The sequence below is a fragment of the Solanum tuberosum genome, unplaced genomic scaffold (assembly GCF_000226075.1).
Source record: "Solanum tuberosum cultivar DM 1-3 516 R44 unplaced genomic scaffold, SolTub_3.0 scf00553, whole genome shotgun sequence".
Taxonomy (NCBI): Eukaryota; Viridiplantae; Streptophyta; class Magnoliopsida; order Solanales; family Solanaceae; genus Solanum; species Solanum tuberosum.
In genome coordinates, this window is record NW_006239507.1 from 137,756 (window position 1) to 154,048 (window position 16,293).

The 16,293-nt window shown below is 31.1% G+C and overlaps 1 protein-coding gene across 1 annotated transcript; it reads left to right on the top strand.

Annotated features, from left to right (window-relative positions):
* The first annotated feature begins 6,784 nt into the window (after positions 1–6,784).
* On the top strand, positions 6,785–9,931 carry LOC102593121 (putative pentatricopeptide repeat-containing protein At3g23330). The gene is made up of 2 exons (XM_006365868.2): positions 6,785–9,117; positions 9,206–9,931. Exon 1 carries the CDS (start codon positions 6,826–6,828, stop codon positions 8,269–8,271), a length of 1,446 nt encoding a protein of 481 aa, XP_006365930.1. The 5' UTR covers positions 6,785–6,825; the 3' UTR covers positions 8,272–9,117; positions 9,206–9,931.
* Positions 9,932–16,293: the final 6,362 nt, after the last annotated feature.

Sequence of the window (16,293 nt, forward strand, 5' to 3'; positions counted from 1 at the left end):
TTTTTTGGATAATTTGTATAGGCTATGATTTGCTCGCATTTTTATTTGGTCTCAATCCAGATGCGTAACCGCATTCTTGGTCTTGACATTTAGAGACATAATTGTCTTCTTTCTATCACATCTAATAATCTATTTTTTTTCTATAAGTTTCTACTTTAGATTAATAAAATTTAATTATATTATTGGACAAGGTGCATCACTGCATCCTTGATTATTATTTTCTATGTCTCAAAAAAGATGCGCAACCGCATTCTTAATCAAAACAAATAATTTTAATGTACTTAAAATTTTGTCTAATGTTAAAAGAAAATACTTAGTCTTTATATTTTATAAAGAAAAATCAAATAAAATAAAAATACTAAAATTCTAAGATAAAATTTTGGATCATATTCATATCTTTTTATTTTATATTTTAATATTTTTATTACTCTTAAAATTAACATCAAAATTAGGTATACATTTTCTAATCAAACAAAACAATAACGAATTGTAAAAAAATAAAACTCATTTTTTGTTTGATAAAATAAAACAACAATAATTTATTTATATATTTATTTTTTAGCCTAACTATACCTACTTTATCATTATTATCTAAATCAAGACAAGAACAATGTTATGATCCGTTCATTTTTAAGAGATCACAACTAACAAATAAAAATAAATAAAAATAAAAATAAAATTATCAATTAAAGCTACATTCACTCATGAAATAGAGATATAACAACTAACAAATTAATGAATCATTTCAATCAAATTCATGAATGAAACAAAAATATAATAACACTTGTCATAAAATTACATCAAATTTCGTGAATAAATTAAAGAGATAAGGCAAAGTTGAACCTTAAATAAAAAGAATAAGTACCGCAAAATCTTGATCGAACCTCAATTAGAACACCCACAAACCTTTTTACAGATTGTATGTAGTGGTATATGTGTTGTATTTATATGAAAGAAATGAAGAAAGAAAACAAAAATCTGGATGAATTGATGTTATTTTTAAAAGAAAATAAAAGAGACGTGAAAGTTTTTTTTTTTGTTTGCTCGTGTGTTTTTGTTTTCGGGATGAAAAAATATTTTTGATCTTGTTTCTTTTCTTTTTTTTCGTTTGTGTTGCTGTGTTGTTTTATACGTAGTCGTAGTATGTGTGTGTGTCGTGTATTGTTGTAATGTTGGAAGTGGGGGGAAGAGGAACAATTACAACAAAAATCTTCATAAGCCAATTAACAAAGAGTAACTATCTATAACTCACACCTCTCTAATTTTCAATTTTAATAAATTTATTTTTATTTGTATCTCTTTTTTTTACCTTCTTCTAATCGTAAAGTGACAACATTTTTTTAATATCTTCTCTCATTATTATTTAATTTCTTTACAATCTATCTATATCTATGTATAATATAAAGTTAGATAATAAAAAGATGATGTGGCACATCTCTATAGCTACTATTCATATTTATCTTTTTTGCTTTTTTTTTGTTTTTTCTAAAAAAAAATAGCTTTAATTCCTCATTTTTTCTATTAAATAAATTTTAATTTGTAATTCAATCTAATGTGTATTCATGTCTAAAGATTAAAAAAAATGGTTTTCCTCCATTGCAACCGTTCTAATCAAAGTCATTACTCAATTGGAGAGATTAGACATTTAAAAATTGAATAATAACCTAATTAAGTTTCAGTTTTAAAACCTTTCATTTTCAATATCTTTTTATTTTTTTTACTAAATGAAGAAAATTAATGATGATTTTTCAAATTGTATATATATATCATGTGGCGAAGAAATTTGAAATATCAATGGAGACAGATGACTGGTAAGCTTCGTTAACTTTTGTTTCTTTTTCCTGCCCCTTATTTAGGCTTTAGTGGGATTTCCTATTGAATTTCTTTGTGGCTCTGTGAGGTTTGTTTTACTTTTTTATGTACTTTATTTAATTTCTTTTTTAATAAGCAATTGTTTCCTTTTATTAGTATTCATCAATTATCTTTTCTCTTTTTCTTTTTTTTTTAATTTTTCATCAGGTGTTCGGAGCCCACATAAGAGTTCCAACTAAATCCAGATCGCGCTCTACAGGACCCATTCGGGGGTGGTGCTCACAACAGGATTTCCTTCATATCAGGGCTCGAACCCGAGACCTCTGGTTAAGGGTGAAACACTCTTTTTTTTTTTGGTCTTTTCTCATTCATTACTACACCTTTAGGATAATCTTTTTTGCTCAAATAATTAATACTCATATTCATAATATTATTTGGTATTTTGTATTGTAATAGTATAAACGGAAATATTGTAAAACTTTATTGAAATGAGAACATTAGCATTTTAAGTATTCATGTTTTCAATGCTTATTATGTTTGATGCTTTGGATTGACTTGAAAGAAGAAGAGGAAGGCTATCGAATGATGGCTATAGCTTGTGAAAATGGATATCAACAAAAGCTCAAAAAATTGTATATTGATTTCATTTTTTAAAATATTTTAATAATTAAAAACATAAAAATAGTACAATTATTTATTTATTTATTTTAGTTCTTTCATGATTTCTCTTTATCAAACCTCAAAAGTTCATTTTATAAATGGATTGCACCTAGAGTTGCATTGCCCATCAGAAATATGATTACTTTTAATCATTTATATGTGTAAGAGCCGTTTTTTTAAATTCTGTATTGCGATTCTAATATTAAAAAAGACAATTTATAATGTTTTACTGATTTTTATAGTAATACTATACTAATGATTTGTTTTCCTATTCCTGACTATATTAATTACTTGCATATTCTCAAATTAAATGGGATAATTAATGGGTAATAATGTTTATACTTCTTCATATTTTATAACATGTTTTATGCATGATGTAATAACTTTTCTTACATTTTATGTTGAGACTTTGAAAATATATTTTGGTTATTTATCTTTATTATTGTGAAGTTAGAAGATGAAAAAGGAATATGATTGGACATTTTTAAAAAGATAATGAGTAATTATGTCGGAAAGTATTTGAGGAGATTAAGTTAAAAGATTAAAAAGAAATATTCATGTTTTAAAATTTAGTAATACATATACTTGAAGAAAGAATTTGATTTTTCTTGAACTTCTATCCTTTCTTTACATTCTTTTAACAAAAATAAAAATATCATTTCACTTATATAGATATACATTATACAAGTTTTGTAATGATTAAAATATTATACAAATTTTATAGAAAGGCTCTGAATTTTAAAGTGCAGAAAAATCATAGAAACCTTACTAATAATATAATTGATTAAAATTTAAAATATTTAAGAAGAAATCTAATATCAAAAATTCATTTCTCTAGTTTCATTATAACTAGAAATTTTTTATCTAGTTGAATATCTATAATTGGTAAGTTTTTTTAAGAAAACGTAAATTGATAATCATAATTATGCTCTTATATTATCAAAATATTCTAAGTATCTACTCTTTGTGTTATATATCATGTGCATAATCAATTTATTAATAATTGTTAGAAGGTGTGATTTGATATCACCAGTTTTAGAGCACTGAATATATAAGATCTGATTTTTTTAAAATTTAAGTCAAGATAAACAAATTTTTAGGTATTTGATTTTGTTGGTAATTTAGCATTTTAAATTAATAAAATCCGTCATTTGGAAAGCCACTATCCGTTAGTGACAGTTTTCTTACATATTGTTTTAAGTAATATATGTGACATTACTATTCACTCTTTATGAAGAGAGAAAAAAAAGAAAAAAAAAAGAGTGAATAGTAATTGCTCATTATTTTGGTGGAAATAAAACGTTGCTGATAACGTTGGTGGACTGATCATGGGCAGCACATTTGTTGTCCGTTGTTAACATTAGTTATCAAACATCAATTCCATTCTTAATTCTTCCTCCATTAATCTTTGTAACCTCTAGGACTGATGGCGCATGATGTTGACATTGTAATTCAAAAATGAAATAGTATATGCTTCGTGATATCAATATAAATGAATTGTAATTATCAAAATGTAAAATTGCAAATATTAGATATTTTATGTGATGTGATTATATTAGTTAATGATTCATTTTATTAGTTTACTTAGGTGTTCTTGCATGCACATTCCTACTACGTGCTCAAGAAAAAATTTGATCATAGATGCAAAATTATAAACTTAAAGGTTGTTCTAAGTTATTAATTACTTCAAGGAAAAAGAGCCAAAAATGTCCTTAAACTATGTGAAATCAATAAAAATACTCTTGTCGTCAATACTTTAATTCAAAAATGTCATTGCAATAAATATTTTGGTTCAGAAATACTTCTATAATTACTAAATGGATCAAAAATGTTCTTTTCCGTTTAACAATGCAAACAAAACTAACATCAAGCTTTCGTGCGCAACAAGGGCACACTCATCTAAAAAAATTAATGATTAAAAAAATTGTATTAGGGAAAATTACACTATTATGTTATGTTATTTTAAATATAATTTAATCAAGATTTTCAATGTTCACCTAAATTGGCCCAAAGAAGAAACTTAAGAGGCCTAGAGGGCTATCATGGAGCCACAACCTCCTCTCGACCTCCAAAAAATTCAAACTCAAGGCAAAATGATAGATCTTGATAAGACGAACCTAACATAATAAAATTCATTTCAAATGTCATCCGCAACTTCGAGAAACTGCAAATTATAGACGTGATTACTATAGCAAAATTTCAAAAGCAAAGTACTAGCCATTTTTCAAAATATTTCTCAATCAAATTTTATTATGATTCATGATATCTCGCCTAGGGGGATAATAGACCGACTACCTCTTCATAAATTTTCATAGATTATATTATTTGTCTATGTTTGACAAAATTTTGATTTATATATATGAGTGTATAAATACCTCTTATAATTATTTATAATGTAATATATTGTATATCAAATTTTTTAACATCTATATAAAAAAGAAATATAATTTTTTGTATATTATTGTATATCAGATATATATTATTTTATACTAAATTATGTTTTAAGTTAAAAATTTATAATGTAAATTTTGAGCTAACAATAATTTATTTGTCCTTTTTCTCTATATTTATTAGATTGTCTTAAAATGTCTGATGCAAATAAATTTTCTGTTCTAATTTCAGAGATCTCCCTCTAGGTTTCGCTCTATAACACTCACATTCCCTGTGGTTTAAGATATTACATCTACCTCCCATATTTTGATTTTTTGGTAACCATTCTTTAAATTTATTATGATTTGACATATTTGCCCTTTTTATACTAGTTTCTTCATATTAAACATATTATTAAAAATGACTCATTTAATAAATAATTCAAAAATAAACAAACACAAATTAATATTATTATATTATGTATAGATACACATTCTTTTTACCAAACAAAGATCGAAGGTGTGCAAATAAAGTGAACTAATTCACTGGTGATGTAATTCACGCTAAGCCATCATTTTCACTAAACATTAACTTATCATCTTCATCTTCATTTCATCTTTACCAATTCATGGGTGATTTCTTCAAATTGAAGGTGATACTGGACTCCTGAGGAGAGGAATCAGATAAGAACGGTCAATTTGTTTTACTGAAATATTTTTACTAGTTGATTCAAGAAATAGAGATAAAATCATCCTAAATTAGATCTAAGCTTGAATGAGAGATTAATAACAGAGGAAATTGTTGATTCTCAAAGCAATCGAATTTGTAATTTCTAAAGTGACGATATAATTGTTGGTTGCAGCGGATAAGTCCATTGATCTCTCTTTTACTTCTAATACTCCAAAACATCTCTCATATGTTAAAAATTAGGTGGTACGATATTAACCATTAAAAATTGAACAGGACGAGCATCAAGTAGGATGATTGATATCTATGTATATGTTTTTAGATTGAATTAGGCTCTAATAAAAATGATAATATCGGTAATGAGTATTTGATAGATCTCAAATCAATACAAAAATTATGATAGCATGTCGAAACTCTATTCTTGGAATTAGGAGGAACACGGTTATGTTACTGGAAAATAATTGTGATGGAGAAAGGCGGCATAATTTATTTTTTTTAGGAAAAATAATATAAAAAAGGGTAAATATGTCAAATTATAATTAATTTATATTTATTTTAAATAAGTTTAAAGAATGATTACCAAAAAATCAAAATAAGAAAGGTATACGTAATATCTTAAACCACGGGAGAGGGGAGTGTTATAGAGTGAAACTTGGAGGGAGGTCTCTGAAATTATCCCTTTATAATTTCATTCACATGATCATTTGTGATTTTTTTAAGATTTTTTTTATAGACATTTATTTTTACCATAATTAATTGATACATCATTTTTATTTTCTTATTTCATAATATAAAAGTTAAAACCTTTCATCTTTTTACAAATAATCATTTTATATAATCTTTATGTAATATAAAATTTTATTCTTTTCAAATTCTTCATTTGTTATAAAATATTTTATTCTAAATTTCTAAATAAAATAAATTGCAAGCAAATATTATATATTATACATAATAATGGATAATTCAAATAAAAGTGAAATCATCGAAGAAATACAATTACATAATAAATATATTACATAATCGTAAAATTTATTTTAAAACTCAGTTTTCAAGATTATTATGTTACTTCCCTAAATGCTCTATTAATATATTACAGAGTTCAAAATGAATATTTTTATCCTTAATATTTTTTTATGTCTTGCTAAAAATTATTTAAGGTAATAATTTCATCTTATATTCATTATTTGGTGTATTAATTTACTTCTCCTATTCCATTTTAAATTATTGTATCTAAGTATTTTTCATGTTCATTAAAAGTAGTTTAGTAATCAAGTAAATTTATTACTGTAAACTGAAATGAATTCAGGTATGTTTACTCAATCGCAGTTCGAAAGAGGACCAATTTCTTCTTCCATCACCAACATTTTCCACCATTGTTGCAACTCAAAGAATCTCAGAGCCATTAAAGTATTTCAAGCACACCTAATTAGAACTGGGTTAATCTTCATCTCCCCTAATTTTCAGTTCAAACTTGCAACTTCACTTCCCAACAACAACAACAACCATCTTCAGACCTTAACCAATTTCTTCAAATTCCTCAAACCCAGAAACCCTTTGCTCTTAAATTCAATCCTTTCCCATTTTTCCCAAAATGGGTTTCATTCTCTTGCTCTTCGTACATTCTCTTTCATGCATTTTGGTGGTATTGACATTGATTCATACACGTTGTGTAGCTCCATTACAGCTTCATCTGCTGTGAAAGATGTGAAATTTGGGCAAATGATTCATACCCTTGTGCGGAAATCGGGTTGGTTTTCTAGTGTTTATGTGGGGTGTGCTTTAGTGGATTTGTATGCGAAGTCGTTGTGTATCAAGAATGCAGCTAAGATGTTCGATGAAATTCCTGTGAAGAATACAGTGTGCGTGAATGCAATTCTTTCAGGTTATTCTGAAGCTAAGATGTGGATGGAGGGCCTGGCATTGGTGAGGAAGATGCCATGTTTAAATTTATGTTTGGATAATTTCACTTTTTCAGCTGCTTTGCGTGCTTGCGTTGGGCTCTCTGCATTTGAATTGGGTAAGCAGGTTCATGGATGTGTTATTCGAAAAGTTCATGATGTGGAATCTGATGTGTTTCTGCAAAGCCTGTTGATTGAAATGTATGGAAAATGTGGGTCAGTGGAGAAGGCTAGGCATGTTTTCGACATGGTTGGCTTTCGATGTGGAGAAAGAAAGAGGGATGTTGTTCTGTGGACATCAATGCTTGGTGTTTGCGGAAGAAATGGGAAATTTGAAGAAGCCATTAGTCTGTTTAATGACATGGTAATGGAAGGAATCAAACCAGATGGTGTGGCGTTATTGACTGTTCTCTCTGCTTGTAGTCACACTGGCCATGTAATTCTTGGAATGCAGTACTTCGAATCAATGACATCTAATTACAGTTTGGAACCCAGTCCTGAGCACTATAGTTGTGTGATTGATTTACTGTGTCGTGCAGGTGAGTTGGATAGAGCATGGAATCTAATCAATGACTTATCTTACAAAGAGAATGATAATTTTACTGTTACCCTGTGGGGGGCCTTACTTAGTGCCTGCCATAATTTTGACAATGTCGAACTCGGTAAATTTGCTGCTCAACGGGCACTCGATTTAGACCCTCAAAATGACGGGGTTTATGTTCTGCTATCAAACATGTATGCGAGGAATGGTCTGTGGAATGAAATTGAGATGTTGAGGGAACAGATAAAAGAGAAGGGATTAAAGAAAGACATAGGGCATAGTTTGGTAGATATCACTAGATGAGATAAAGGCAATGATAAAAAATATGCCACATTTTTCTTCTCATGGATTTGTTTAGTTAAAAGAAATGGTTTATGAGGTATGGCACAAATGAGGGTCCTTGTTGATTGTTTTGTAAGATACATAGCTAAAAGTGGTTAAGAGTATACTGTAAGAGAAGTTATGGTGCTCAAGACGGCTCCGTTATGATTTGGTGCATACTGTAAGCAGAGTTATGATGTTCAAGGTGGCTCACACATGGGAGTCCTGCTACAAGTCAGTAGCTCAAGTGAGATTGTTGAAAGACCATGCTTCAATGTGGACTAGTTTCTTGAATGTGCAACGGCAGAGCAATTAAGGCATTAAAATGCTGAGGAATAACCTTTAAAATCCAAATATTCCAGTACAAGGAAACCAAATATATTAATCAAATTTGACATTAAGCTAAACAAGGAACTTCTATGGCAGAAGAGTGCCTCTTCCATCTCAATAAAGAGCTACCTGAAAGAAATCTCAATTCTATTGGACAGGAGATGTTCTTAACATTCAGTTTTCATCGAAGCTCTTAAATTTTCTGTTGGACTTGAGGGGATGAACCAAATTCTTATTTGTGAAGTGACAATGGAGAAAGAGGGCTGGGCCATGACTTTGAAATGCTTGGGCTTAATGAGCATTGTAGGGAGAGTTCTACTAGCAATGAAAGTTGATGGAATTACATGCAGGCAGAGAGATAGAAGGAATTAGCGGAGATAAAGAAGAAACTCTGGCAATTCAATGTAAAAGCTATTGGACATGCTAGTAATCAGGGCTGCTTGAAGCACATCAAGATGACAAGAACTAGCTCATCTGGAAGAGGAACTATAATCCTTTGTAAGTTTCCTCATATTTGAAGTACAAAGATTACAACTAAATATTGAGAAATCACTTACACTTAATTCTTAACTTCTGTGATGGTCAGGAATTAAAATGAAATGGGGCCTAACAACAGATCGATTGACTTATAATGGACAGATGAGCTATATGAAAGGAATACCAAATCATATTTTGATATTAAATATGCTTGCCTCCTCAGGTGAAGGATGAATTAATTGCTTGTTTTTGTCATCATTGTGCATTGAAATTCATTTTCTAAATTGTGGAGGACTGGAGTATTGCTCTAGTCATTGGAAGTTAGAGAACTTTCAAAACAGTAACAGTAGAGAAGTTGTGGAACCTGATAGGTATGTATGTGTAAGGTGATCCTTATGGTTCAGTTGGACATGTTCAACTTTCATGGTATAGCAAGATTCAATTCACGAAATAAGTTGTGTTAGATCTTCTAAAGCATGCATCGAGATGGAATATGAGCTATGCTGTTCAAAGATCTCCAGATATCTCCAAGTGTACCACCATTAACTACTAATGCAGAATTCATATTTCATCCAAATAAAGATTGTAGCTCAACAGTTTTTCGCTGTGAAACTTTTATCTATTTATTGTAATAAGTAGAAGATATCATTTGATGGTTTATCCAGTGCTGGAGTTGCAATTTCATATTGCAAGATTCAGAAGGTAGTTGAGCATGATAGATGTACAACATCTACATCTTAAACCTGCTTCCGATTGGTGAATTTATTATAACTATATGTAAAGTAATTGTCGTTACTCTGCTGAGAGCTTTGATGTAAAATTTCTTTTTTCATTATGATGTGCTCGTAATTTACTGCAAAGTAGAGAGTCATGAGAAAGAATTACAACTGTACCAATCTATAAGAAGAGAGTTGCACTAAAATGTTTCTGAGTGGAGTGATACAGAGCTTACTCTATTAATTCTTTCTTCATATGTTAAATGTTCTTTTTGATAATCTTCCAAGTACTTGGACACTTTGGCGTGTTTGGACTACCAAGCTAATTAAGGATTCAAGTGGCAAGCTTGCACACCTGGGGGAGAGGCTGAACTCAGCACCTATGAAGAGTATTTGTTTTTGATAGGTAATACGATACGAGACCAGCCAATGTAGAGGGTAGCCGGCTTGGTTGCTGCTCGGTTACGTTGGAGAGGTTCAAGGCTGTGATAATAAGGTAAGGAATGGAAAGCTGTTTCACTTTGGTTTTCTAAATTTCGGATAATTGTGCATGTGCTATCTGTGGTCCTCTCAACCTACTTAGTTGTTGCTAGCTTGTGCCTTTTTTTTGTTCCCTTACCAGACATGAAATCCGAGTCCTTAACATTTACAAGATTTGATGTGGGTTCCAAGAGTTTTTTCTTGGCCTATGTTTTTGAGGGATCCTTATAACTCTGTCTCTCTCTCTCTCTCTCACTATAATGCTGTGTAAATGTTTGTGGCTTAGAAATTGAGGCTTCTTGTATGTAGGACAAGTCATATGGATATCTCAAACTCTCTCGAAACCAACCTATGTTCGATGGTTTAACATGACAACATCCCTCTTCAATTTGGGGTTTGATATTGTAGATTGTGATCTATGATAATGCTCTAAATAGAAGTAATAAATAAAAAACCCCACCCTCCCCACACCAAAAACAGAATAATAAAAAGTTATTTGCTTGTTGGTGGTGGATGGTCTATTTAGTTTAATCTTTGATGACTTATCAGGTAAGTGAAAAAAATAATTTCTACAACCAGTGCATCAATTTATGGATTCTTGTAGTAGTCAGTCAGTGCTAGTGAAAAGAAAGCCAACTTCAAATGGTAGACTCACCTGTAAATGTGAGTAATCACAAGGCAGGGGTAAGGTCGGCGTACACACCACCCTTCTCAAACCCCACTTGTGGGGATTACATTGTAGGGTATGTTGTTGTAGTACTAAGATAAAATACCAAGGAACATGTCTCAGGTAGACTGTCAGACTTAATGAGTTATAGGACCATCTACAATTTGAATGAGGCAATTGGAGCATATAAATGAGGTACCATTTAAAGGTAGTTCAAGTTGTTGGGGCGGATAGCCTGATATAAACAAGCTTACAATAGTCTTTGCTACAACAACAATAACAACATACCCAGTGTAATCCCACAAAATGGGGTCTGGGGAGGGTAGAGTACGTAGATCTTACCACTACCTTAGAGATAGAGTGACTGTTTCTGATAGACCCTCAGCTCCAGAAAATATAAACAGTCCAAATAAATAAATAATTGAAATGAAGAAATCATTGCAAAATACTATAGAAAACGTAACAAAATCAGAGTTAATAGTGGTCATAACAAGATAAAACAATAATCTATATGTAAAAGAAATCACAAATAATTACCAAACTCAAATGATAAACAACTGCAAGAGTAATACGGCTAATAGTATAGAAGAATAAGCGAGACAACGCTCAACCATCTAATTAACCTCCTACCCTAATCCGCGTCCTCCATAATCTCAATCTAAGGGCATGTCTGCGGTAAGCTGATGTTGCATCATGTCATGTTCAATCACCTCTCCCAATACTTCTTTGATCTACCTCTACCTCTAACTCTTCTGAAACCATCCACAACCAACCTCTCACACATGTCCGGACCATCTCAATCTCGTTTTCCACATCTTGTCCTCTATCGAAGCCACTCCTACCTTGTCCCACATATCTCCATTCCTAATCTTATCTCTCCTAATCTTTACTATTGGAGTAAAACATCTTTGAAGGGACAGTCTGCAAGAGTAACATGTCATTCATGTGGTATAGAGAAGCCTGAGTCACCATCAAACTGCAAATAGACGAAAAGTGTGGGTCATAACTAGCTTCAGGCATGACCTCATTATGGTATGTATAAAGGAAACACACCCCTCTCCCCCTCCCCCTCTCTCATCAATTCATTCTTTTATTATTTTCATTATACTTACAGGGACACTCTTGACCAATTTCGTTTTCAGTACATTCGATTTTCAGCTACCCGGATCTAGTCCTCTCTCTTTCTTGCGTGTGAGCTTTTAGTTGTTTTGTAGTTTGGTGTATAGAAAGATGACAATCTAAAGAGACAAGAAGAGTCAATTTTATAAATGTTTTGTTTTGCTGATGAAAACATCATTGTTAGTATTCATTTTTGTTCTACTGTCAAGTTCAATAAATCAACTAAACATTGTAATCCCAAAGTTTCTATGGTTATCTCAAAGGATTTGACATAATTGGACTTCTTTTTATGTTGTCCATCGACATACCATTGCTCTTCCCATCTCTATTGATTCTAATTTTTTTTATTGATGGGCATATATATATATGTATGATTGAGACTTTATTCTTCTTTTGGCTTTTTGAGGGAAGGATATTTTGTTGGGAGCGCCATCCCCGAATGGGCCATGCAGTGCGTGATCCGGATTTAGTCGGAGCTTCAATGTGGGCTCCGCACATCGGGTGGGAAACAAAAAAATAGGACTTAAAAGGGCATATCTAAGTGTTTTCTTGATGCACTGAAGAGGTGGGGGTGTATATATGTATATTGTTTTTCTTTATGAAAAGGAACAAAAGAAGAAGACAGAAATACTGGAGTGACTGTAATTAACATGATAGCTCTGTGGATCATTTTCTGAGCCTTAGAACATGCAAATAGATACTAGTATATCTAACTCCCTTTACCCATGATGGAGCCAAAGGTTTCCTCCCCACCCCCTTTTTTTTTTGGGAGGGGTGGGGTTGTTTGGATGTAGATACGGATGGAGTCTTGATCAATAGGTTCAACTAAATTTAATATTTTCAATATGTAACGTAATGCAAATATACATGAAATTTTTCAATGTTTTGACAAAATTCAATTCTACTCATATTGAAAAGTTAGTCATCAAATTTAAATTCTAAATTTGTCCTTGAATAATAGATGGGGTTATAGGAGTTGGAATGGGGTTTCAGAGTCCAAATCGATAACTACTGTTTTGCAAATGGTGTTGCTTATAGGTTGTGTATATCAATCGGTTCTTTTGGTTTTGAAGTTTATCGGTTCAACTTATCGTTTATCGATTTGTAGACATGCTAAACCGTTATAGAACCATTGAGATATCAATTTATCGTTTATTGGTCGTTATCGGTTCAATTATCAGTTTAATCGCTAAGATTTCACAAAAAAAAAATCTGAAATCACTTTGAAACAAGGTGACAAATCAAATGATGAAAGATTGCATCTTGCTCAAAAATAAATATTGATATTTTGTAGAATAATCAAAAAATTGAGACTGAGTAATGATAAAAACACAACATTCTATCTAAAACGGTAGTGACATTTATTATAGTAGTATATTCTTTGTAAAATTGCTCATCTATAACAGCCATATCATGTTGTGTGGTAAAATTTTGTAAGAAATATATTATGTATAGAATAAAATATTTAAATATTTATGGTAATCAACTAATGATAATAAACCAAGTAGATTGTAAGCCGCTATTATTTTGTTAAATTGATTAAAAAATACATTCTTATGGCTGAAAGCTTGGATAAAAATCTTCGTCAATACAAGGATATATCGTCACTAAGAAACTAGCATTTACGAAATAACCTACCATTATACGTCAAACTTGATATATTTATATTTTAATTAATTTAAATGCATATGTTCTTTAGATGTTAATTCTTAATCGGTATGGTACAATTATTATGAATTTATTAGTAATGACTAATGTGTTAGTCTTTTCAATTTTTTAATTCATTTAGTATAAAGTCAATTAAGATTTTAAATTTAACAATTATTTTATTTTTGTTTATAACATAAAATGTACAAAAAAAATTTAATTTTGTATTTTTTGTTTATGACGGCTACATGATTATCAAGAAAAATGTTTTCCTAGAAAATATTTTCTTAGAAAACAAGTTGGTTTCTAACTTACTTAATCATGTTTAGTTGGTGCGTGGAAAAAGTATTTTCTAGTATTTGGTTGGTGAATGGAAAATACTTTTCACCAAAATAGCTTTTATTTTTGGCTAGAGAATATAAAATACTTTTTAGAAAAATAATTTTAGACCTGAATTCCAATCTAGGTCATTGATCCGGGACTTGACCCCGACACTCGAAATGAGACGGTACGTGATGACTGATGCAAGATCCGATCCCAAACTCGATCCGGGACTTGACCCCGAATTCCAATTCGAGACCTGATATTCAAACTGGGACCCGATCAAGATCTCGACACCCGAATCGAAACATGATCCCAATGATTGATTTTAGATCCAACTCCTAAATTTGATCCAAGATCTGACCCCAACATTTAAACTAGGACATGATCTCGACATCCAAATTTTGACATGACCCTAACAATCAATTTGAAATCAACCTCGAGACTCGACCCAAGATATGAACCCAAACTCCTGATCCAACACTCGATATTCAAACTTGACCTGATCTTGACCATGACAACGACACCAGACTCCGATGACTAATTGAGACCTAATTCTTACATCTGACCTAGGATCCGACCCCGATCCAAGATCTGGAACCTTAATCGAGGCCAAAAACCCAAATAGAAAATCGACTTTTGAATGGGGATATGATCCCTACACCCGATGCAGAACCCGACTTCCAAATTTAGATCTGACCACGACTCCCAACACATGAATTGGTGTTTGACCCCAACTATTCAAATCGGGATTTGACCTCGACCTTCGACCTTCGACCTCGATGATCGATTAGGAACCCGAACCTGACACGTGACCTGGGACCCGACTTCGACTCTCGATTTAAAATTTGACTCCAATCCGATTTAGAACTCCACCCCGACACTTGACTCAGGACCTAACATCAATACCAAACTCAAGATCCGATCTGGAATCCTTACTCAGGACCCAACACCCAAATCAGGATCTACCCTGATTGGACCCGACACAGAATTTGGGAGTTCAGTCTCAAATCAAGGTGGGGACTCGGTAGTGAGGTCCCAAAGTGAGAATTAGAAGTCGGATCCCTAATTTGTATCAGGAATCGATACTTGAGACACGAGTTAGGGTGAAAAGTTCAGGTGTGAAATTGAAAAAGAATTTTAGTGATTGTTTTCCTTACTCATTTTCCTTAAATTTGAGGAAAATAAATTAATTTGAAAAATATTTAAACCAACCAAACATGACAAAATTGAAAAATGTTTTTATAACATCACATATGGTTGAAGCCAAATTAAAGTTAGTGGATTTGAATGAATGTATAACTAATTAAACTCTGCGTCGGCGCCTGTCCTATAACATCACATTCATGTCCTACTTCTCCCTTTTCCTCTATTTTCTTTAACCATTTTAATGAGGAAAAATTACAACATTCGACACTTGAACGTGTGTGCACATTTTGTTTTGCAGAAATTTATCAAGATCGATAATTAAAAACAAGGCTAAATAGTTGATATACAGTGGAATTATCTGAGTGGAGTGTTAGACTGGGTTAAAGTCTCATATTGATCGAGGAATGGATAGCTTAATTAATGCAATTGTAAGTTTTAAAAAAAAGTACAAGTAAATTCATAGATTATTTAATACGATGGGAAGATTGAATGTATCGCGCGTCTCAATTATATAATATTGTTTAACTTGACATAAAATTTAAAAAGACAAAAAGAATTTTTAAATTTATGATTTAAGACAAGTCATAACTCATAAATATTTAAAAAATTAGAAATTATCTCATTAAAAATAAAGTATGTATTTTTAAATTTAAATTATTAATAAATAAATAAATATATATTAATTTTCTCTATACGGACTAAAAAGAAAAGATATGTTACATAAATGGACAGATTATGCACCGGGCGAGTCAAAATTACAAAGTCGTGGCGCACATGCATACTTCTCAGTACACTCATTTCTCTCCAATGTAATTCAACTACGTACTTTATCCTAATTTTACTTTTTCTTTTGGAAATTAAAACTTTAGAAAGTTAAAGTATAGTTTATAAGAAATTATAGTCTATAGTATTAAGGAAAAATCGTATGAAATAGCAAATTATTAATTTAAATTAAATATTATAGCCATAGTTTATTTTATTTATAATTCACAACAAATATTTCATTTTTTTTGTCATCTGGTTCGTTATACAATTAGTCATTTTCGGTATATAATTACCCATTTGATATACAAATGTATAAAATGTGTTTGTGTTTGT